Raw genomic sequence first — 23482 nt, 5'->3', positions numbered from 1 at the left:
CATTCGGGAAAAGATAATTACTGTGTGATTGGCACTTACCGATAGCTGGGTAGAGGACATCATAGGCAACTTTTCTGGCAGGAACGTCTGACTTCTTTTTCCTTTTTGATGGTGATTTCACATAGGTGCCAAGGATCCTTTCATCTGTCTTTTGAATCTAGGAAGAAAAAAATAAATTTAAAATTTTGCTCTGTGCAGGCCACCTGTTGGTCCAACTAAGAATCAAGAACAGTGTTTCCGTTGGAAAAACTCAACAAGCCATGGACGACTACTAACTATCACAAATCAATCTTACATTTGATTTAAGTTGCTGAATCTCTTCCAGGAGCTGAAGAGCTTCATCTGCATACAAATCATTAGAATTTGCATCTTTCCCTCTTGTTCTAATATCTGATTTCTTTTCCAGAATGGTTGTTCGGATTTCCAGTCGGCGAGGCATGATCCCTGCAACAACAGGTAATGTTATAAATATATTATTTATTTTTGTTGCCAATATACCACTAAATGGGGTTTCCTCAAAGCCTGCAGAGGGGTATTTCTTTAGATTCAGCTTATTAAATCATTCCAGTGAAATAAACGATCGCAGATTGATTACAACCTAAACAGCACGATACGTGTCTCTGTATCACCAAGCACGACTGTTCTTACATAAAGAAAAGTCTAGAAGACCTTAAGATATCGGACAATGTTATTTGGGCGGGAAATTAAGAGCCACACACTCACATCTGTGCACAACAAACAAAACTCTCAACTAATGAGCGCGGGGAAAAAAGGGCGCTTTTTCGAATTGATGATGGCGTCGTCGTCATGACGACCAAACAACGTTGCCGGTAATTTAAAATATAAATCCAACAACCACGTGAACTTCGATAAATTAGAACAAAAACGTGTTTTTTGAGAACCTTCTTCGTCTCGGGCGAACAAACAGCGTTATCAAACGAAATGTAGATTACAAAACGATCATCCATTTTACGAACGATCCGATAAAAAAAAAAACTACTGGTTCCATCAAGTTTTTTTCTTTCAAATTTATGTGCCCTCCAAAAGAGCCAGTGTGTGAGATTGTTTGTTTTTATTCTCGTGATCGTGACGAGGTCGTGGGCTGCCGACGCCCGCTCGACTAGAAACCAACACTGGTTTTTCTTTTTTGTTTTTTTATGATAATTTTTCAGCCATTGCTTTGAATCATTTTTCTCTCTAGAAAGAACTGTTAACGAGACGCATATATACAGAGGGGGAAACACATGTACACGCACAAAAGCCCGAAAAGAAAAAATAAAAAAGTATAACGTACATTAACATTGCCCGAAGGCACAGCAGTCAGCGATCCGGTCGCTCGTGTCACACAACGGAAGAAGTTGCTGCAAAGCCAACAACCCACATGCTCTCTCTCTCTCTCTCTCTCTCTCTCTCTCTCTCTCTCTCTAACCAACGGGTCCTTCAGTGTGTGTGTGTGTGTGTGTGTAGACTATCAAATGTGTGTGTGTGTTGCTTTGTGACTCGTAGAAAGAACTCAATCGACAGCTGAATCGTGTGTTCCACTAGAGCAGCGTTGCAAGCTGGCCGCCACTAGACTTCAAAACAACCGGTGCTCGTCTGCAGCCACAGTGTTTCCTTTGTGCAGTGCTGCACCACTACCAGCAGAAATTAAAGTGTACGGGAACCCACAACAAACACAAAAAAAGTACGCGCGCGCGCGCAGCCAAAGGCCTATAGCAGACGGCAGGAAGAGGGCAGACACACACAAAAGCTCACAGCTGAGCTCCAGTTTATTCGAGTCAGTCGTCGGGCAAAGCTCCACAAGACCGGACGCGTTCAAAAACATTTGATACGCTCTGTGTGCGACTGAGTGTTTCAAGATCTCTGTTTACTTCTCTTTTTTTGTGTGTGTTGTTGTTTGCAGTGAGTTTCTTTTTCAATTTTGTACATCGACAAGTCAAGTTCTTTTATTGATCAAGCCAGGATGTGTGTGAATAAGTGGTGATTACAGTTTCATCGTATATTTTCTTGCATCACATTTTAAAAGGAAAACTTGACGTGTTCCTTTTTTTTTTTTTTTTTTTTTCCGTCGTTTCGAGTGTTCAAAGTGAATTTTGAATATTTCAAGTCAACGTTTTGAAGAAACTCGAAATTCTCTGCCTTTGTTGGGCTGTTGTTGAACCTGGCGAAAGATGAAAATCTTACCCGCATCAAACGCCAGTGGAGCGTCGTCCACGTCGTCTTCAACATCTTCACAAGTCTCCGGTTTAAAACTGGGCATTGTCCGGCTTGGCCGCGCAGCTGGAAAGGTTCTTAAACACACATTTTCTATTTGATCAACAAATTCCCCCATTTCTTTTCTTTTTTTTTTTCAATACTATTCTTTACATTCATCTGTCAGTCATCCGTCCTTAAAAACTATCTGAATTCAATTGCATTTTCATTTTTCGTTTTGCCCATCGTGTCTACAAAATTTTTCATCATAGCCTTCGAGATTGACATCGCAATCCAACGCAATGTCAATCTCTTTCGATCTCTTTTCCCCCCACACACACAAAAATGGTACTACCAGTATCTAAAAGAGCCCACTCCTAAGAGAGAGAGAAAGGATCAATACAGTTAGTATCTCTCTCTCCCCCCCCCCCTCATGTTTGGTTAAAAAAAAAAAAAAAAAAGAGAAAAGGGAAGAATTTAATAGAAAACACAACGATGGATGGGGTAAAACGGAAATCGTCCGGATCAGATGGATAAGATTACATTAGACAATAAAACATCGCATACAAGAACAGACGAGGTGTGTGCTTGACGCAGGCCGAGGAGGGATATACTTCCATCACATAATTCCATAACGATAACGAAGAGTCTTTCACACGGGACCTTCAAAAAAGTCAAACAAACCATTCGTTTTTACCACACAGCCAATAAGAAAAGAGTACCGATAAGCGGTCAAAGAAGAAAATCATTTTTTTTTTGTTTTTTTGGACTTTGTGTGTCGCTTCGAGTCATCGATAAGAGGAACCCTAAGTTTTTCAAAGAAAAAAAAAAAAAAAGCAAATAAGCGAGTTCTACTTGAAATAATATACACACGGGCAATGGCGTAAAGAACTCGCTTTGGGTTTGCCGAACTTTTTTTTTTTTTTTTTTGTTTTTTCTTGTGTATTTTGGCTGTGTGTTTGAGAAAGATAGGGAGCGAGTACAGACCGGATTTTGTCTTTTGCTTACCACAGACGACAACGAACTTTTTTTTTTTTTTTTTTTTCTCAAAGTCAAATGTGACGCGGCCGTGAAACCGGACATTTTGCGGTTTGGGAAATATTTTTTTCCCCATCCTCCCATTTTATTATTATTTTTTTTTTTTTGATGGCGGTTTCTTTTGTTTTTTTTCACTCGGGAACTTTTGGTTTCGGTACGTAACGCGGTGGGAAAATTCGCGATCTTGAAAATGAAACAACTTTTCTTTTTTTTTTTGTTGATTTTTAATAGCCATTTGTAACGGGGGATGCGTGTTCATTTGAACATTGCTCGTCGATATAACATTTCCTGTAAAAGGAAAAAAAAAATTAAATAATAAAAAAAAAAATTTATATCTTACTCTCTTCACGTTGAAATGGAGCGGAAGTGTGTGGCTGGTTTGTTTCTTCCGTCCAACAAACCCATCAGCAACGTTTCAACTGTTAAAAAAAAAAGGGGGGAGAGGAAATGTGAATATCATTATTTTTATTTATTTCAATTCCGGAAGAGACAGTAAAAACGACATTGGCTGTCGTGTTATTCCCCCCCATTCTCCCACCATCCAAAACCCCCCCAACTATAATACACAAGGAATTATTGCGTATACTACTGCTGCTGTTCAAAGCCCTCCTCACACACACACACACACAGACAAAAAACGGATAAGAAGGAAGGGAAACCCTTCGTGGTCAACCGGCGTCCGCTCATCACCTGGTCGTTGTGTATTTTCTTTAAGCTTTTAGCCTTGGTCTGCGGTTCACACCACAAACCGTCCGAACAATGAACTTTCCTTTTTTCTTTTTTTCTTTTTTTTTTCAACTCTTAAAAATAAAAAATGAAACAAATTTTTAGATGAACAAATGCCAGAAGCGCCGGAAGCTCCGGAAGGAACCGGAGCTCTGGTTCCAAAATTCTATTGTTTGTTATTGTTGTTACTCATCATCCGAAAAAGGGCAAAAACAGAAGTGGCTGGGCTTGAGCAAACCCGTTTCTGTTTTTCCAACATGAGCAGATGACTTATTTGCGTATTACACGATTGAAAGCTTTGGGTTACTAAGGATAATCTATATGGAAAAAAAAAAAAAAAAGAGGAACCCAAAAGGAATATCAGAATAAACATGATGACGAGCAATCAAGACGAGAGAGAGAGAGAGAGAGAGAGACAGTCACGATTTTTTTTTTTCCTATAAAAAAAAAAAAAAAAAAAAAAAAACTTGACGTCGGGGTATCTCTTTGAAAAAGCTCGTGTTTTTTCTTCTTCCTTCATTCTGCTTATCCCGTTTTTTTTTTTTTTTTTTAGAAATTCTTCTTTGTCTTACATTAAAGAGAAAAAAAAAACAGTTTTTCTTAAAAACTAAATTTTCACGATTTTTTTTTGGGGGGGGAGGGGTTTAAAAAAAAATAAAATTGAGAACAAAAGACTGTCCCGTTTTGATGATGATGATAACGAAAAATCTTGCCACGTCGCACACATGTGGTTCTCTCTTTTTTTTTTTGTTTTTTGTTATCTAGTTTGGACGAGTTAATGATAATCCAGCCTCATTGGCAAAAGAGAGAGAGAACAGTTTACAGAGATTACGGCCGTCTATATAGTCAACTAGATTAACTAGTCTATTAGTTCATTTTTTTTTTTTTTTAATGTTTTGAAACAAGAAAAAACAGAAACTGACATAGGGGAGCAAAAATGTCCGACTATTGAATGATGTGCCGACACTGGGAACATGGACCTTTTTCCCTTTTAAAACATGAAAAGTATTGATCGACTGACGCCCGCTCACGAGCAGACACTTGGCTCCCGTCCGCGCCTTTTGCTCGCTCCGTTTGGTGGGACGGGCAGCTGGAATAGTTGGAGAAGGGGGAGGGGGGGACAAAAAATGTCCACTAGCTTCGCCCGCCCTATTTTTTTTTTCAACTCGACTTATCCTATTTTTTTTTTTTTTTTTTTCTTGTTTGGTTCATTCTCGTGACTCAAACGGCGGAGCGCGAGGGCAGGATAAGGAGTAAATCCCGGTAGCAACAACTCCCACCCTGAAAAAAAAAAAAAAATGCGCGAGGGCAAAAGGGATCGATCGTTGAGGATACTAGACAATCACAAGGGCTTCTGGGCATCCGCATCGAGAAAAAAAAAAAGGGCGGGTGGTTTGCTCTCTGCATCCGCTCAATAAAAAAAAAAGAAAAAATCCCTACCAAAAAGAGCCTTTTTCCTTCAAAAAAAAAAAAAAAAATCTAATCTTATTGAATCAAAGGCATTTAAAATGATTTCGCTAATTTGTTTTGTTTTTGGTGCGGAAACAGGTCAAGTACGCTCTGCTGGACGAGAGGGACATTGGACTCGTTCAAGAGTACGCTTTCGAGGCCAGGATGGACGTCGACCGGAACGGCGGTGGAGCTCGAATATTCGCTTATGCCTACGATGTCGCCCGAGGCCGAAGTTCGGGCGCTTACGTCCACCAACTCTTGTGGTGAGTTTCTCTCTTTTATTTTTTTTTTTTTTTTTTTTTTACTGGACTATAGAAATTAAAAAAGGGGGGAACTTCCGTTCACGATTCAACAATTCTTCTTCGTTTTTCCTTTTGAAAAAAAAAAAAAAAAAAATCAAAGAATAAATAATAGAGAATGAACCAAGTGCATCCGTCCGTTGACTCGCCAGCGTGACGGCTGTCATATAGACCCGTCCCAAAAAGGGTTTTTTTTTTTTTTTTTAAACAAATTTTTCGATTAAAAAAATAAAAGTTGGGAAAGAGTTTACAGTTTCGAAACGTAACCCGAGAGCTGACATGGCGGAGCAATGATGTTTTTTTTTATGTTGATAGAACCAAAAGGGAAAAAAAGGGGTGCGCAAGAGAACTAGCATGCAGATTAAATTTCATTTTCCTCTTTTTTTCTTGAGAGCCGACTCGAAGAAAATCTGGTCTCTTTCACGATCTCAAAAGAAAGATTTCAAAGTGGATTAACTTTCCTTTTTAAACTCAAATTCATAAGTAAAAAAAAAAAACATTTTTTTTTTCTAGAGAACAATGGGCGTCCCGAAATTAATTTAAAAAAAAAAAAAAAACCGATACGTGTGTGTGTGACAATTCAAAGTCAACTGTACTATAGAGATTGCGTGAGTACACACATCGTGGCCTTTTTTTTTTTTTTGCTTTGAGATCCAACAGTGCGATGATGGCCTCGAGGGATTCGGTTCGTTGGCACCGGGACTTGAAAAGAAAAAAAGAATTAGTATCCTTCTTTCTCCCCCCGCTGTTGTGTTCACTCGCTCCCGTACATCGCACCAAGATTCGTATACCTTGGGCTTTTATTACACACACACACACACCTTTAGTTGTTTTCAAGTAGTACACACCGGGTTGTTTCCTTTTGTCTTTTCCTGCCCAAACTTAAAAAAAAAAAAAAGAGTCAACGAAAAAAAAAAAAAACTCGTTCACTTTGGGGTCCTAGTTGTTGTTTACAGCTCGCATGTACACACACACACACACACACACACACACACACCGTTGTGGGGTTAGCCCGAATGATTGCACTCTCAAAACTACCGAATATGCTGCTATCGAGGCTATTGCTAACCAAAGAGCAAAAGTTAACGAAAGAAGAAAACAAAACAAAAAGCTTTCGTCGTGATGACACTCTAACGGTTCACAATCTCATTTGGGATGACTCTGCGGGATCTACACGCACGACAATAACCGATCGTAACCGAGCAACTCACGCCTATATGCAGGAGCCTAAAACACAAACAACAAGCTCAAAGGAGAATGAAAGTGGTGGTTTTTTTTGTTTTTTTTTTTCTTTCTTTTTCAGCTACGCAATTCCCCCCCCCCCCCCCCTTTTGGTACGATGTTATTATTCGGCAGGGGATGTAAGAGGCAAAAATCGGGGCCTGATGATAATAGAGGTTTGTCTGATGTGTGGCGAGAAAAAACGGGAGAACCAGGTGGTTGGCGCACTCCCCTCCTGGCCGTGCTGGTTTGCTGCGAGCGGCAGCTGCGGTAGCGCAAACGGACATCTGTCTGTTCGTTTCTTGAAAATTTCCAACAAAAAATAATAATAATAACAAGCAATTTCTTTAAAGCGCTCCGTTCTTTTTCTTACATCTCGATGTGTTTCACCGTTGCTTGCATTTTTTTTTTTTCTTTCATTGGCAATCGCTTTTTGTGTGAGCCTCCTCGTGCATAGTTGAGATTCTGTTAACTTACTGGAGCTGATTGAAAATCCATTGAACTTGACGTCATTTTTCAAAAAAAAAAAAAACGGAAAAAAAGATGAACATTTTTATTTAGTGCGGGAGAGAGGTTTCAAATCATTTTCGTTTCCGTTTGAATCGAATAGCAGCTGGCCAACCCCTAGTTGTATACATTCTACCGCCCAACGCACCTGGGCGTACCCTCCCCTCCTTCCTGTACAGCCCGCTTGTCCGTTTCCGGATCAACAGCTCCGTTTTTTTTTTTTTTTTTTTCTTTCTCTCATCACACGATGATGGTCCTCCCCTCAAGGCTTCCAATCGAAAATGGGACGTTTCTTCCTCTTTGTACAACCAACCGTCAGTACGAAAACAACAAAAGGTTCCTTTCCTCAGTTCTCCTTCTTTAACACGCGTCGCTGGAGCTCTAAAAACATTTCGATATGCGCAGAATCGAAAAAACCCCCCCCCCCCCCCCCCCCCCCCCCCCCCCCCCCCCCCCCCCCCCCCCCCCCCCCCCCCCCCCCCCCCCCCCCCCCCCCCCCCCCCCCCCCCCCCCCCCCCCCCCCCCCCCCCCCCCCCCCCCCCCCCCGCTACATGTTTGAAGGGAGGGGGGGGGGGAGGCCACAGAGCACGTGCTTTAGGATCCTTAATATAAGTCAGGAGGGCCCTCGATCTTTGCGCATCGTTCTTAAACAAACGCACCAACAGGGAAGAGGGATTGAAAGTCCGAAAAGAAGAAACTCGAAACGACTCGAAATGTTGGGGCCAAAAAAGATGGAATATTTTTTTGCTTACCTTTGCTGGTTGGTGCGTGTGTGACGTCCTGCTGTCGCTGCGCGTTTTCTCCCTACTTTCAGTGTGACATTTGGCAACCGGTCAAGAAGAACTAGATCCCGGGCATTCTGGATTTTTTTTTTTTTTTCCTTTGGCTTCTTTTACCTACAAACAATTTCAGTATAGTCCAGCACATGCTCTCGTGTCTTGTATATGTTGAAATGTTAATTGGCACTGCAGTCAACGATAAAGTAGAAAGACAGGAACGAAAAAGAAAGAAGGAAAATAGGGAGGAAGGAGTGCGAAGAATGCTACCGGTCCCGACCTCCTTTCCCCTTGTTGATTCCTGAATTTAACAGCCGCGCATACAACCGTGACACTAACGGATGGATGACTCAATTATTTATGAATCCCGAAAATTCATTGGCTTTCTCTCTATAATTTTACCTTTTTTTTCTTGGTTTTTGCTTTGTTTCGTTTTTTTTTTTTTTAATGCTTATTTTTATACAGGGAGAGGCACTGCGGAGGAATAGCGCCAGGGTTCCAAGTCGTTCACCGCAACGGCGTTACGGTGGATAACCGTCTAGAAAATTTGAATTTGGTGGCAAAAGGGACGGTGCTGCCATCTAGCGGCCGGCAACACAACATCGTCCATCGCGCTACCGTGACGACGACGACGACGACGTCGGCGACCAGCATCCAACATCACTGTGACGACCTTAACGTCAACACAACACAGACAACCACCAGGGAACATTCACTTTACTGGGCTGCCATACAACAATTACCTGCCGATCCGGTCGAAGAGGTAAAAGGATGCACAAACAGTTTGGGCGCCAAATTTCGAAAATGTACTAATCAAAACTAATCGATTGGATCGTTAGCACTTTGGCGAGCTGGGCGTCACGCGTTACTACAACGTCAACGGCGAGGTGATCGACGACGAAGACGATACCTTCTGCTATTACGAATGTCACTACCCTCCGTGCACCAATATGGAACGCGAGCTCAGAGAATTCTCTATTTGCGGACGGTGTCAGGTATGTCAAGTCCCTTGTCACACATAGCTCAAAGAGAAAGAACAATCCAGAAAGAGACTGACACGTTGTATCTCTGGTCTGCATTCTCTGGCCCTAAACTAAATTTTTTTTTTTCTTCTTTCTTCTTTCCCCTGGCATCACTTGGTTTATATTTACAGGAAGCCAGATACTGCGGGACCTACTGCCAACAAAAGGACTGGCCCGTTCACAAAAAATCATGTCGGGAGCGGAAGAGACCTTACGTTGTCGAGCGTCCGCCAGAGCGTTAATCTTCCCTCATCAGCAAATTCTTAGTTTTCCCACCTCCAAAGCAAACACTCACACAGTCCGAACTAACGAGAGAGAAAAAAAGAGACTCGATTGTACATTACGTAAGAATAAAAAAAAAAGAAAAAAAAAAAAGAAATTCGTAACGAGGGAAGACGAAACCAAAACCAACGAACCAGGATAAATAAGATAAACACACAAGTCAGGAAAATAAGAAAAAAAAAGAAGAAAAATGGAAAACCAAACAAAAAAAAAAAGCATTCAACTAACTCGGAAGCATTGTCATATGGGAATCATCCAATTAACCCGCAGCGCTACTAACGATGGTGACGGGATTTTTAGATGCAACTAACAGAAACATTCCTTTCTTTCCTTTTTTTTTTTCTTTTATAGCAGTCATTTTTAATATTGTCGGGAATCACTGGAAATGTCAATCATATTAATTTACAATTAACACCAAACGTTTGCCTCCTCCTTCTTTCTACTCTTATCCGTACGGACGATGAAATTATCACTGTACAGAATTTAAGTGTGTGTGTGTGTGTGTGTGTGTGCGCGCGCGTGTGTGCTCCACACGAGAGAGGTGAGAGAATGGGGATGGATCCTGCGCATTGTATCTTTTTCTGTGTGTGTGATGTGTGTTATCTCCTCCCCCCCCCCCCCTCCCGGCCCTTGTTACTATACTTTACTGGTGTTCCTATATGATAAAGAGAAGAAAGAAAGTAACTTCCTCCCTCAAACTAGTTTTGAATTTTATTTTGATTTTTTTTTACTAAAATTTTTTTGGCTCTCTTTTCTTTTTGCTGATCTCACGATGACCTCTTCAAATTCAAATTAAAAAAAAAAAAAAGGAAAGAAAGAAAGGAACTGAAATATTCCATGATTACGGGGATCCTTCTTTTTCCCCATGATCGACTCAACCGATCTTCTCCATGTTATTTTATCGTCCAGCAATGTCTGAATTAGAAAAATTTCCTTTTTCCTAATAATTGTATTGTTTTCCCAATTTTTTTTTTCTTCTCGAGCTTATGGGGGATGGCATACAGTTTGGAAACGAAAAAGGGTCACGTGACGAAGCCGATGTCTAGTCGCACTAACAACCAAATAAACCGCATGGAACTTTTTCTTTTTTTTACTCTCAAATCAGAAAATGATTTTCAATTTTCCTTACTCATTTACTCACACACGTAATCTCCTTTGACTGTCAGTGCCTCACTGTATCTTTCTGATTTCTATCACCGGCTCGTCTCATTCTTAATAGCACTCAATCGACCTAGAACCTTTTCGGCTAACGACATGTACGCCTGGACCTGCGTAGAACAGAACGAGAAAACAAAAGAGAGAAAACAACAAAATAAATCATCAACCACGCGCGTTTGACTCTTTAACTGCGGGAATGATTGAGCTTTTTTTAGATGAAGTTTGTAACCATTTTGTAATGATAGTAATAATAATAATACCAGGGGATTATTGCTTGCAGAAGAGATAACAATCGGATAGCCACCGTCAGCAGCCTCCATTATAGAGGTGTCTAACGGTATATCCACCAAGACATCTACACCTGTTGGAAGAAAGTGGAATGGAAAAGAAAAAAAAAAAGACATTTTTACGACCAGGGAGTTTCTAAAATTTATGCTAAACGACGCGATGGTTAGATTACCGATTTCTTTTCCGAGTTTCTCAGCGCCAGAGGCGCCAAAAATATGACTGTGATGGCCACAGTTGGGACACGCATAGGAGGACATGTTGTTGACCAGACCGAGAACGGGAATGCCCACTTTTTGAAACATCAACGCCCCTTTGCGCGCATCAATCAAAGCTATTTCCTGTGGCGTGGTGACGATTATGGCTCCAGCTACTGGGACGTTTTGCGCGATGGAGAGTTGGGTGTCGCCCGTGCCGGGAGGCATGTCTACTACGAGGTAGTCTAACGGCGACCAGTCTACTTGACGTAGGAGCTTTTCAATCGCTGACATAACCATGAGGCCTCTCCAAACAACCGGGGCTTTGTTGTCAACCAAGAATCCCATTGACATGCTGATGTAAACGTTGCAATGATCAGATCAAGTAGGAAATCGCTCAGTAAACTGAAACACAGATACCATTTGATATTGTAGTTGACAAGTGGTTTGATGAGATTTTTTTCCGTCAGCATGGGATTCCCAGAAAGGTTCATCATGGTAGGAATAGAAGGGCCAAATATATCAGCATCTAGCAGACCCACATCTTGTGTAGGTAAGTGCCGACTCAGTGCAAGCGCAAGATTGACTGTATCAGAAAGAAGCAATGAGAATATCCCTATTTATCCTAAAGTTATGCTTTTGACGAACCTGCCACCGTGGATTTGCCAACACCACCTTTACCAGAGGCGACTAGTATGACATTTTTTACGCCTTCGATTGGTTTTTTGACCGGCAAACCTTTCTTCATCATTTGGGCTTGTCTTTCTTTTAATTTAGTGCCCTAATCACATTAATTCTGCAATAATGATAAACCATGTAAATAAAAAAAAAAATTTGGACTTACCAAAGGGTCACTGTGGGTAGAATACTTCACTTTCCATGAAAACGAAACACAACAATTTAAGCGCCTAAGAGCCATATTTGTTTACTACAAGACGACATTCACAAACGACATCTGTTGTGTACTATTGTCTATTGTAAACTAGGCATTTAAGGCTATCCGCGCTAACACTATAGCGCACCGGCGCGCCAGTACGTATCAGCGCAAACACCGTGGGAATTGTACCTCGAAAATCTGCAAAAATTGACACTCATTGGAATTTTTTCAAAATCACAGAACATAGTCAAAATTGAATGCTGATTCCGGGAAAATTGTATTTTTTTTCATTAGGTCAACCGTTTTGGAAATGCACCGAATATTTGTGCTGCATCACAGCGGTGTAGCGTACTGGCGCGCTAGTGCGACCCAGCGCTTCGAATATTCGGTTTATTTAAAAAATGGTCGTATTAATGAAAAAAATAACAATTTTCCCGTAATCAGCATTCAATTTCAAGTGTACCCTGTGATTTTCAACCAATTCTAAAGAGTGTCAATTTTTGCAGGTTTTGGGTGCAAAATTCCCACGGTATTTGCGCTAGTACGTACTGGCACGCTAGTGCGATCCAGCGTTAGCGCGGTTGCACGGCCATTAATGCATCATCATTAGAAGATTAACTATGAATCTGACCGGTAGATGGATGGTAAATAAAAAAAGAGAACCTTTTTAAATTTCCAAACGTAAACACGAGTGTTGCATCGTAATATTTGTTCACATATAAGCTCAGATAAATAATTCCAATGCTGGAAAACGATGATAGCGATGAGGATTTTAACTTTGATTTGGATGAAGTAAGTTTGCAATCCATGCCGAATTTACGTTTTCTCTAATTATGACTGTTACATTTAGGTCGTAAAATTAGCATCTCAACAGAATGTTAGAGAAATAGTTGTCTCAAACCACAAGCCTAAAAAACTTCTACAGACAAGCCAGCCACTAAATAATGATACAGGCGACGATTGGGGAAATGATGATGATATATTTAATGAAGTTTTAGAAGCAGAAAATGTGGCAGAGGTTTCACATTCTCATTCGAAGACCTCTCAACAAGACTACACTCCTTCAACTTCAAGAGAAAAATTGGTTCATCAGTATGCAACAAGAAAAGTACTGAACAGCACCATAAACTCCCAAGAAAGCATGTACAACCGTCAAGAAATTACAAGAAATCTAAATAGGCATGAAAAACCAGTTCCTACAGTCATAGAAAAGGGTGCACCGAAATTCCCAGGTCCTGCCGGTCTTCTTAGTCTTATGGTATACTTTGTGCCAATCTATTAATTCAGTGCAGCTGATTACTAAAGCCCGATCTTTTTCCCAGGATAATAAACCAAGAGGAAAAGAGACAATGACCAATCTTCAGAGCTTGGGCAATATGGATGGCCTTTGTTGTTGGGATAAAGCATTGTCTCTATTGAGGTTGAAGAGCTCTTGGGAAAGTAATAAGATGAACTTACAAATGATAAAAAAGACTATTGCTCCAGCTATAGTGTACCTGACTGCACCCTTACTGGTAGTGGGTGTTTTAAAGATCGAAGTCGCGCCAATTATTTCACATGACGTCAGTTGTGTCCTTCAAGATCCAACGGGTAATTACAGCATGTTAAATATTTTTTACAATTATTCTTTCTTAAAGTAGAAATAGTTCTTATCGATCATTGTATTTCGCCTTGTTCAGGCGAAGTGAAAGGACGGATTCTTCAAGATGTTATTACAGATTATGGAAAGTTGATTCGAGTGGGAAGCATTCTTGTGTTGCGCCGACCGAGTGTTCTTCATATGGTTCCAAGTTGCTTCGTCACCGTTACCAAAAAATGTTTAATCGGAATTTTTTCGTCGCAAAACAATGAGGTAAATGGGTTAACATTGAAAAAGAGAAAGCAGTGTCATGGAAACATTCATTTGTCAAGATTACACAATTGCAAACATTTGGAAAAGAAGATCTTGTTACGTGGCTTACCGAACCCGTTGTTTATGGTGATCCGGTAATGAATGGAGAGGAAGCCAAGGAAGCAGGCGAAACCCCACTCACGTTATTTACTTCGGCTGGCTCAGCGTTTGCACCCACGTCTGGAGTCCAACCGGGGGCTACTGCCAGCACCCACAAGCCACAAGGACGACCTTCTACCTCTTGCAATTACAACCGGCAGAGAGCACCAGTAAATCCGACACCTCGGCCTGTAATGAATACGACGCCTCGGCCACCAATCAGCTCCACGCCAAGACCATCGCATAATTCACTTTGGCAATCTTCTCGGCCGCCAACGAGCAACGGCAATCTATTCAGTTACAAGTCACCGTCAGCAATTGTTTCGACACCTCGGCTTGCCCCTTACGTTCCGCCCGCTCGATCGTCGCCTGTCCCCGACGCCGCTCCTACCATTCCAGCACAAGCCAAAAAATCTGGAAATGCTACGGACGATGATTTTCTGTCCCAGTTTCTCCAGGGAGTCGATACGGACTCGTTGTTCGATGATTTTTAACCGGGCCAAGTCATGCAATGAATTGTTAAAAGATCACAAAACAAAATTCTTGAAATATCCTTGAAACACTTTTTGATACAGATCATTTTTTTGTTATGAGATTACAGAGATGAAAGATGGGCGCAAACCAATGAAATCTATCAAGATTTTATCTTTCCAAGTCATTGTTTTTTATTGGTTTGCATAATTGAATTGCATCGACATAACATCATCATGTATTTATAATTTTTTGTATGTTATAAAAAGGCGAAAAAGAGGGGAGGGTGTGGGAGCGGGGCGGAGGGATCACTACAGAATTGGCATAGATAGGGCGCGGTTGTACGACATTTCATAATGCATCCAAAGTCAGTCGCGTGGGAATCACGTGCGACACGATCAAAACACATCCCTCTTTCTTTTTTTTAAATCGTTTTCTTTTCTTTTTTTTTTATTTCCTAATGCTCTGTGTAATCTCTCTGCATCACGTCTATATTTTTTTTTTTTACTTCAGACGTTCGACGAGATAGAGTGGGGTGAGGCTGATACGGGGACATTAAGGAAAGGAAAAATGACAAAAGAAATAAGGAAAAAAAAAAGGCCTGAGGATCACAATAGATTCTCATCGTCTTACTCATCGCCCGAAAGTTGACAGAAAATGTTGCATCCAATCTCGCGTGTGTTTTTTTTTCTTTCTTAAAAATCTGTAACAATACAAAAAGGTGGGAAGCCGAAGGATTGTTTTTCTTTCTCTCAAAACATGCTTTAATAAAGAAGCGGGAACGAAACGTTATGAAAGAGGCTCGAGTATTGGCAGGATTTTCGCTTTACTTCCCTTTTTTTTTTTCAATAACAAAACAACAACAAAATCCCTTTCAAATGTGTGTCTTTGTGTGCACTGACGAGCCGAAAATAAACGTGAATTCATCTAATCAAACGAATTTTTTCTTACCGAAAAATTCCTAGACATTTTTTTTTTTTTGTTTCCTCGTGAACAAGGTCAAAAGACAAAGAGGACGACGAAGACGAACAAGAGAGAGAGAGAGAGAGAGAGAGAGAGAGAGAGAGAGAGAGAAAAAAAAGGCACTTTTCAAGGAGGGAAGATGTGAGAGGTGGTAGGCAAAAGTTTTTCAAAAGAATACTTTGGGGAAGGATTAATGATAATTTTCAAGTGGTGGCAGCGCGTACAAAACATCTACACAGTCGGATGGATGTAAAGGATTTTTTCTTTTAATAGCGCTAAATCATGCATTCTTCCGCACTTTTGACGTTTCCTTGAAACAAAACAAAACAAAAAGGAACAACGTTCGTAAAACGGAAACGAGGCTGCAACAGAGGGACATAATAGGACTGCTAGTTGACATTCGTGCCTATTTTCTTTTTTTTTTTTCTTTCATTTTGTATATATATTTCTTTTTAATTACTATTATTTTTTTCATTTTCGTGGTAAGAGCTGCGAAAAGAAATCCCATCGTGACACCCACCTCCCTCCCGCCCTACCCCTGTAAAAAAAAAAAAGTGTTTTCTTTTTATGAATGAGAATACAAAAGAACAAGGTATTCCTATCGAGAAACATAATGTACACGAATCCCCCCCCCCCCCCGACAAATGTTTTCGAGTTAAGCTAAACTGTAGTAGTGGGAGGGAGGGTCTGCCAAGGTGGGCAAAAGACAAAAATTGTTTGGTTAGATGATTAATCAACGAGTGAGAGGGTGCGGGATTGGGTGGGGGAGGAGGGGATTTGAGGCCCCAAACTATTAATTTTTTTTTTTTTTTTGATTTTTTAGTTTTTAAAATAAAGAAGAAAGAGTTGTGAAATGCACGCAGAAAGAAAGAAAGAAAAAGAATTTGATGTTAAGTAACACCAATCAACACCAATCGGCCATGTAGGTAAAGTCTTTGAAAAGCGACTGATCGTCATCCGACAGGATGCGGGGATCCTTTGGTGGCGTCAGAACCGGCTTCTCCGACGTGAATTCTTCATCAAAGTTGCTCACATCCTCCATGGATCTCTGTCAACGTGACAAGAATGCAAGACACAAAAAAAGAGAAAAGAACAAGTCAGTCAAAGCATCACGCGATGATGCAAACAAACAGCATCCTTTTATGCAAATTTCTAGACAAGTCACTCACGATAGTCGGCACGAAGGGGGGTTTCAGCCTGCGGGCCAACAGGTCCTCCCAGTGAACGTGTCGGAAGAATGCCTGTTTCTTGACATCTTCGGCATCTCGTTCGCTGGCTCCCAGACGTCTCTCTGGATTCTTGCGCAGCAACTGCAGATAATAAAAAAGAGATACGCGGAAAAATGGAAGAGGAAATGCCATCATTAGAAAATGATAACAAATTGATGGAATGAGCCAAAGAAAGAAAGACAAAAAAAAAAAAAAAAAAAAAAAAAATAGTTCCTATACCCTCCGCATAATGGCGATGGCCTCGAGAGAGAGGAACCGAGGATAGCGGACCTCGTCATTGACGATGCTGTCAAAGACTTCCTCTTCGTCGTCGCCGGGGAACGGCGACTCGCCGACGAGCATTTCAAAGATGAGGACGCCGAGACCCCACCAATCGACGGCTCTGGTGTAGGTCGGCTCGGTGAGCACCTCGGGCGCCAGAAACTCGGGCGTGCCGCAGAACGTGCCCGTCCGGTCGCCGAAACCCATGCCTTCTTTACACAATCCAAAGTCGGCTATTTTCACGTAGCCTTCCGTGTCCAGCAGCAAATTGTCCAGCTTCAAGTCTCTGCACGCAAACGTCAGTAAACGTGAGATTAGTAATTGCTCTTTCGAGTTGACACGCGCGCCCATAAACTAACCCACTGCCACCACACGCAGCGCGCAAAATTCAATTAAATCCGCACGTGATTGATGGCTTAAAAAAAAAAAAAAAAAATGCGTACCTGTAAATGATTTTGTTCTCGTGCAAATATTGAAGGCCGAGAACGACGCAGGCGGCGTAGAAGACGGCGCGCGGCTCCGTAAAGACGTCGGCGTGAATGTGCATCATCAGATCGCCGCCGGCCGCGTACTCCATCACGAAACAAACGTGCGTCTGGTAAGCAGCCACACACCAGAAGCAGACACAATTTTTCAATTCCATTGAAAAGAAGTTGGCAAAAACATGAAAAGGCGGAGATTGGTGGCCATTAGTATATGCAAATTGATCATTATTGAAAATAATAAAAATTATTATTCGGCTTGAATACGGAGGGGGGGGGCGGGGGAGTCGTGTTGGCTGCACATTTATGTTTTCTTAGGAAGAAAAAATAAAATTTGACTTACATCGGTCTGGAAGCAAGAGAAGAGATTGACGAGGAATGGATGGCGGGTAGAATTGGCCACCTCGAAGATGCGCTTCTCGGCCAGAAGCGATTCGACCTCGTCGCGGGCGATGATATCGCCCTTTTTCAGCGCTTTAATGGCAAAGTACTCGCCAGTGTTGCGATATTGTGCCAGGATGACCTTTACAGGAAACGGAATGAAAACGGACACAACACGCAATAAGATTTAGTGGCATGGTTCGTTTTACAGTCATTGAAAAGCGGGCAAACATGGCAATGAGGATGTGATTCACATACTTTGCCGAAATGGCCGCGCCCGAGGACGCTGATAAAGCGGAAGTTGTCCAGCGAGATACCGCCGGTGAATTGAGAGGTGCGCCTCGATTCGTACGCGCTGTCGCGGTAGTCCAGCGGCCGGCCTGGACGTCTCACCGGAGGGAATACCTGTCATAAACAGATAACCCCCAAAACAAAGAAAAAAAAAACACAAATCAGTTCACCATTCTTTGTTTTTATCACAAAAAAAAAAAAAAATAAATAAAAACTTTGTTTTATCCTTCCTCTTCCTTTTTCTCGGTCAGTCGGACTTTTTGGCCGGACCGTCGTTAAAACAAATAAAAACAACAACAAAACACGAAACCCATACACGCCCATTGGCATCTATAAAAAAAAAAAAAAAAAAAAACAAGCGGACACGGAGGGGGGCCGTCAACAACCCAATCCGACCATCTACGAGCTATTTATTTATTTATTTTTTTTTTTTTTTTCAAGTTTTCCTTCCTTCCTTATTTCGACTTTTGTTTTCAAGGTTCAACAACATTTAACAGACAGAAAAGCGGAGCCGCCGCCGCCGAAAAAAAAAAAAAAAATCCCGGTGCTCATGTGAAACATTAAGAATCATCCATTCGTATCGTATATAAAAAGCCATTACATGAATTATTATTTCGTCTTCTTCTTTTTTTCTTTACGTTTTTTTTTTTTTTTTTTGATTATTATGACTGTTATTATTGGAGCTAGAGGGGCTGGTCGACCCGCAATCAGAATGAAAAGAAACCGTCAAAAATGCTTTTGGAATTTCAGGACTTTCCATACGAGGAGATTTCGCTTTTTTCGCGAAGGTAAAGATAGGAACAACATGAAAACATGGTCGACCACACTGATAGTTTAATTATGGCAATGCCCGCCATTGCCAAAACGGATGGACTTTTTTTTTTTTTTTTTTTGAAAAAAAATAAGCCCACAGGAGCGGGAGCCGTAATCAAACAAACTCCTGGCCACAAAAAAAAAAAAAAAAAAAAAAAAAAAAAAAAGGAACAAAATCCGCCGACAAGCAGAACAGAAACAAGACGTAATGGGCTTCAAAAAAAAGAAAGAAAGACTCGACCCTTCAACCTGTTTTACGACTCTACATCCGAAAAGTCCGAAATAAAAAAAAAAAAAGAGAGAGAGAAAATGAAAACGCAAACGAGTGTGCAGAGGAATAATAAAGAAGAAGTCAGCTGCCACCCAAAACGTATAAGAGAACAAGAAACATAACGAAGATGAGACAGAGATAGCACGATCAAGGTCAAGGATGAGATGCTCTTTCACCTAAAAAAGGGCAACAACAACGAAAGAAAGAAGAAACGGACGTGTGGCTCCTTCGCGTACGTGTCTATCTTTGGACGGGGCATTTCAAAGTCTCTTTTTTATTCTCAACAACAACAACAAAAAAAAAAAGGCCCCAGATTTTCTCTTTTTTTAAATGCACCGATTGTCATTGTGTGTCTATTCTTTTGTCGTTCCACGCACAACATCCTCCCCCCCCCCCTCGAATCTATTGTCTATCTAAAAGAACACAACACAACAAAGTCGTTCTCCAGAAAGAGAGGGAGTTAACACAGTTAGCTACTCTCGCGATGGTGAATGTAAAAAAAAAAAAAAAGGGTAATTAAAATAGTGAGTTGGCTTGTTGTTCAAAGTGTTGCGTGTCCCGACTTTTGTGTACGTGTGTGTGTGTGTGTGTGTGACAGGGAGGAACGTCATAATGTAATGATAAAGAATAGACACGTTCGAGAAGTCAAGGTGAGGGTGAGGTTTAACTCTTGTTTTCTCGGTCCCTTGGAGATCACATGGAAACTCTTTCGTGAGCCCGACAGACTATATCCATCATGTCCTAATATGGCCGTACGCAACGAAACACACACACACACACACGCACAGACGCACACACTAACTTCAAGGGGGTGTTTTCTTTTCTGATCTTACTCCACTAAAAAGCAAAAGCAAAGCGGGACTCGACGGAAAAAAAAACAAAAAAAAAAACGCCTGAATTTGTAATGATTGAAGGGAGTGGCCACGGATGTAAAAAATAAAAATAAAAGGGGGAACTGGATGGCGGGGTGGAGTAGGAAGGGGATAAATAAAAGTATACCTCATCATCGGGGAATTCGATGACGGGAATTGGGCCGCCGCCCTCGGCTTCGGCGCCGGGCGGCGAGGACGAGAGCGAACGGGTGTAGGACTGACGCTGTTGTTGTTGCTGTTGGAGCTGAAGTTGGAGCTGTTGCGGGTGCAACGGATGGTTGAGCAGGCCACCGTGATTGCCGGGAGAAGAAGGAGACGGGAGTAGTGAAGACGGAGTGGACACCGTGTACTGGTGGGCGATAGAGGTGCCCGCAGCGGCCGCTGCCACCGTCGCCATCGTCGATGGAATCATCGAAGACAGCGACGGTGGAGAAGGAGCGGCCATAGTGTCTCCGCCACTGTCCGCCACCACCACCGCCGAACCGGTCGAACAACCGGTTAGGCTCAACTGACCAAAGGCCCTCTACATACACATACACACACACACACACATGAAATATTACCATAGATGAAAAAAAAAAAATCATAGAAGAAAAAAAAAAAAAATAATATGAAAGGAACCACCGTGATCACATTCGAAAGGAGAAAATCAATTCAAGAAGAAGAAGAAGAAGAAGAAGAGATCCGTATATACCTTTTTTCAATTTGATACGTTAACGATGACATCAACTCAACCTTGGCCATTGTTTTCCTTTAAAAACCTCACTAAAAAGCTGCTGTGATGATCGTTTGAAAAAAAAAAAAAAGAGAAAAAAGAAAAAAAAAAAAGCTAATCTCGTCTTAAAAAAGAGTACGAAAAGAAAGCGTCGTCAAAACGACGGTCCTTGACGGCGCTTGTGGTCGACTGGAACAATAGGTTGTATACATATAGACGTGGGTGGGGTAATCTGGCTAACGCATAGTGCGCGTAAATACGTGACGATCCCACCTGAGCCGCAAACCTGCCTAAATGCTTCTATAAAAAAAAAGATATGCGCGTTTTGCTGTAATAAGCGCGTGCAAAAAATGGGCGGACCTCCCCCCCCCCCCCCATCCATTTTGCGACCAACGCTACCGACACCTACACATTTTTTGTTATTTCAACCGGAAAACCCTGGCGAAAAAAAAAAAAAATAAATAAATGAACACGTCTCTCACTGTCTGGCCCGACAACGGATCCGTTGCTCCTTAATCAAGATGAAGGGGGAGGGGGGGGAAACATATTAAGACGAGAAAGGAACGGCCTTTTGAAGAGATCAAGGTTTTAACATTCTTCATTCAAAAGAATTAGAATTCACAAAAAAAAAAAAATAATAAATAAGGAAATCCGCCATGATTTTCTCTTCTTACGTTTGCGGATAAATTTTTTTCGATCGATTCTTTTTCCACGGTCACGTGAGAGAAAACACACACAAAAAAAGCGGAACGTACTGGCGCAAGTACCTGAGTGGGGCTGACTAAAACATCGTCGTTATCGCTGGATGCGGTGCGCTGTTGCTTCGAAGAGAGGCGGGACGATCGTTTCGAATTGAGTCGAGAAGGGAAAATCTTGTCACGGGGACGGGACTGCGGCCCTCCCGTGTCGTATTGACGGACTAGAGTCTGCACGATGGACGGAAGCGGACAGAGCAAATCGGACGGCAGTCCGCCGACGGTGGGCATCATGGCCGACTCGGACGAGAGCAGCTGGCTGTTCAGCATCGAGGCCGCGTCTTCTAGCTCGTCCTCCTCGCCCAGCCGTTTGCGGATCTGGTGGAAGCGCTGGAGGAGCTCGTCGTTGCGCTGGATCTCTTTGGCCCGCGACCAAGCGTGCTTGTTCCGCTGGCGGAAGGCCTTCTCCCGACGGATCGTACTCCGCTTGGCCTGCACTTTCGGCGTCCGCGGCTCCCTCTCGTTGCCGCCGATTTTGTCGAAAATCGAGCGGATGATGGACGTCGACGACGGTGGCGTCTGCAACGGCGGCGGCGTCAGCTTGCGATTGGCCATCTCTTCGAAACCCGAATCGAATTGTTCGGAACCCCTGGAACTGCTGCGCGAGCTCAGCGTCCCGCTGGGTGATTTATCGCCGTCGGCCGGCAGTTCGCCAAAGCAGTACGTCTTCATTCCGGCGCTGTTGTTGGCCGTCGGCGATTTGCCGTCCGTCTGTTCCGCAAGGCCGGCCAGCTCTTCTTCGGAGACGGCCGTCGTCGTCGTCGGGTCCGTCGTCGTCGGGTCCGTCGTCTTGTTGTTGATGAGCGTCACTTCGATGCACGTGACGTGCTTATCCGGCCGGAAACCGACCAGCGACAAGCCCGGCCTGGTCCTGTTGCCGCCCGGCGCGTTCCACGTCTTGAACGGGCCATCTGGCGGGCCGCGTTGCTGTTGCGTCGCTTGATTCCGTCGATGATTCGGCGAAACAGTGGCCGGCGTCAACGTGGCAAGTTTAATCACGTACGTATGTTTCGTCGCTGCGTTCTTCTCCTTCTCTCTGTCCGTCTCATCGCTAACCGGCCTGTCCGGCTCTCGACTCTGCTGTGCAGGGTGAGCCGTGTACGGTCTGGGTAGGCTGTTGCTCCTACCACCGACGACACTGTAGTGATTGAAAACGGGACTGGCGGCCACGGGACCGATGACGACACCTTGCGGGCAGTTCTTAACGGCCCCCGTTTTCTTATTGCCGTGCACGGCCGACGAGACATTGCTGACAAACGATTCCAGCTGATTTTGGCAGTCGTTGGCTTTGGCTTGGATCCTCTTCATCAAACCAGAGAGGCGAGTCGACGGAGCGGCCGCGGCCGGAGCGGACCGTTGATCGGACGCCCTCTGCGTGATGAGGGTCGGCGTTTTGGGCGGCATCGGACACGGTCCGTTAGGGATAATACGTTGAGGCGAACAAGAGCGCTTGTTCTCCTCGTGGAACGCTACCGCAATGGGCCGCATCTCGGGCTCGACTAACACTAACATGCTCTCTCTCTCATTCAACAACAGGCGGTCTTTACTACACCGGAATCCAGTTTTGCTTCAAGGTTGCAAATTTCACGACTTGTTCCATAACGCTATCATAACTTTGATATTTTCGTGTGTGACACAGAAGAAATGCCGACAATTTTCGTTTCGTTTCGTTTCGTTTCGTTTAGATAGGCGTCCTCCCTTTTGACAAAAATTCAAAGTACTTTGATAGTTCACTTTCACTTGCGATAACAACAACCAAAAAAAAAACTGAGCACCGCAAACGAGAAATAAATCCAAATCTTATCCGGCGTATTGGAAACCAAAAAGAGAGAGAGAGAGAGAGAGAAAGACCCGACTCGGTGAACGTCTCGTGTCTGACTGGCCAAGGGTCTACCGTCGACAGCCAACTATTAAAGACTAAAAAAGAAAAATCTCTCTCTCTCTCTCTCTCTCTC

General features: G+C 42.7%; 5 protein-coding genes across 7 annotated transcripts in view; 2 read left to right on the top strand and 3 right to left on the bottom strand.

The window, feature by feature from the left end:
- LOC130688904 (uncharacterized) overlaps positions 1-770 on the bottom strand; it is a 32837-nt gene extending 32067 nt beyond the window's left edge. Inside the window, exons 1-3 of the mRNA XM_059497037.1 lie at positions 499-770; positions 296-444; positions 40-157 (exon numbers count right to left, since the gene is read on the bottom strand). Of these exons, the coding sequence (XP_059353020.1) occupies positions 40-157; positions 296-439 (262 nt within the window). The 5' untranslated portion in view covers positions 440-444; positions 499-770. The remainder of the gene's footprint in view (positions 1-39; positions 158-295; positions 445-498) is intronic.
- A 1286-nt stretch (positions 771-2056) lies between these two features.
- Positions 2057-10597, top strand: LOC130688882 (zinc finger MYND domain-containing protein 19-like). Its single transcript, XM_057511897.2, has 5 exons — positions 2057-2288; positions 5506-5672; positions 8678-8975; positions 9052-9207; positions 9366-10597. The coding sequence occupies exons 1-5, from the start codon at positions 2172-2174 to the stop codon at positions 9474-9476; spliced, it is 849 nt and encodes a 282-aa protein (XP_057367880.1). The 5' UTR covers positions 2057-2171; the 3' UTR covers positions 9477-10597.
- On the bottom strand, positions 10446-12096 carry LOC130688874 (iron-sulfur protein NUBPL-like). Of its 3 annotated transcripts, none has more exons than XR_009000567.2 (7): positions 12001-12096; positions 11805-11937; positions 11577-11742; positions 11135-11511; positions 10935-11035; positions 10646-10784; positions 10446-10567 (listed from the first exon to the last, which is right to left on the bottom strand). XR_009000567.2 is itself a non-coding variant. In XM_057511889.2 (6 exons), exons 1-6 carry the CDS (start codon positions 12073-12075, stop codon positions 10710-10712), a joined length of 927 nt encoding a protein of 308 aa, XP_057367872.1. In that variant the 5' UTR covers positions 12076-12096; the 3' UTR covers positions 10446-10709. The 3 variants fall into 3 exon arrangements, 1 of the variants encoding a protein (XP_057367872.1); XR_009000568.2 differs by having other exon boundaries at positions 10658-10784; XM_057511889.2 differs by having other exon boundaries at positions 10446-10784.
- Positions 12097-12718: 622 nt separating this feature from the next.
- Positions 12719-14970, top strand: LOC130688865 (uncharacterized). Its single transcript, XM_057511879.2, has 5 exons — positions 12719-12825; positions 12884-13291; positions 13356-13623; positions 13713-13885; positions 13945-14970. Exons 1-5 carry the CDS (start codon positions 12775-12777, stop codon positions 14515-14517), a joined length of 1473 nt encoding a protein of 490 aa, XP_057367862.1. The 5' UTR covers positions 12719-12774; the 3' UTR covers positions 14518-14970.
- A 1068-nt stretch (positions 14971-16038) lies between these two features.
- LOC130688906 (serine/threonine-protein kinase N2-like) overlaps positions 16039-23482 on the bottom strand; it is a 31081-nt gene continuing 23637 nt past the window's right edge. Inside the window, exons 10-16 of the mRNA XM_057511924.2 lie at positions 20185-20580; positions 18069-18215; positions 17773-17952; positions 17391-17542; positions 16906-17233; positions 16627-16767; positions 16039-16505 (exon numbers count right to left, since the gene is read on the bottom strand). Of these exons, the coding sequence (XP_057367907.1) occupies positions 16362-16505; positions 16627-16767; positions 16906-17233; positions 17391-17542; positions 17773-17952; positions 18069-18215; positions 20185-20580 (1488 nt within the window). The 3' untranslated portion in view covers positions 16039-16361. The remainder of the gene's footprint in view (positions 16506-16626; positions 16768-16905; positions 17234-17390; positions 17543-17772; positions 17953-18068; positions 18216-20184; positions 20581-23482) is intronic.

Source organism: Daphnia carinata, chromosome 9 (assembly GCF_022539665.2).
Source record: "Daphnia carinata strain CSIRO-1 chromosome 9, CSIRO_AGI_Dcar_HiC_V3, whole genome shotgun sequence".
Taxonomy (NCBI): domain Eukaryota; kingdom Metazoa; phylum Arthropoda; class Branchiopoda; order Diplostraca; family Daphniidae; genus Daphnia; species Daphnia carinata.
The sequence above is the reverse complement of the archived record's forward strand: the minus strand, read 5'-3'. Positions and strand labels throughout refer to the sequence as shown.

Excerpts from the sequence above, each read along its gene's own strand:
- LOC130688882 (XM_057511897.2), top strand. The coding sequence starts at position 2,172 with ATGAAAATCTTACCCGCATCAAACGCCAGTGGAGCGTCGTCCACGTCG. Across the intron at positions 5,673-8,677 it reads TACGTCCACCAACTCTTGTG|GGAGAGGCACTGCGGAGGAA; the intron begins GTGAGTTTCTCT and ends ATTTTTATACAG. Across the intron at positions 9,208-9,365 it reads CTATTTGCGGACGGTGTCAG|GAAGCCAGATACTGCGGGAC; the intron begins GTATGTCAAGTC and ends TTATATTTACAG.
- LOC130688874 (XM_057511889.2), bottom strand. The coding sequence starts at position 12,075 with ATGGCTCTTAGGCGCTTAAATTGTTGTGTTTCGTTTTCATGGAAAGTG. Across the intron at positions 11,512-11,576 it reads GTCAACTACAATATCAAATG|CATGTCAATGGGATTCTTGG; the intron begins GTATCTGTGTTT and ends CGTTTACATCAG. Across the intron at positions 10,785-10,934 it reads CTGCAAGCAATAATCCCCTG|GTCCAGGCGTACATGTCGTT; the intron begins GTATTATTATTA and ends TGTTCTACGCAG.
- LOC130688865 (XM_057511879.2), top strand. The coding sequence starts at position 12,775 with ATGCTGGAAAACGATGATAGCGATGAGGATTTTAACTTTGATTTGGAT. Across the intron at positions 13,292-13,355 it reads CCGGTCTTCTTAGTCTTATG|GATAATAAACCAAGAGGAAA; the intron begins GTATACTTTGTG and ends TCTTTTTCCCAG. Across the intron at positions 13,886-13,944 it reads TTTCGTCGCAAAACAATGAG|ATTACACAATTGCAAACATT; the intron begins GTAAATGGGTTA and ends TCATTTGTCAAG.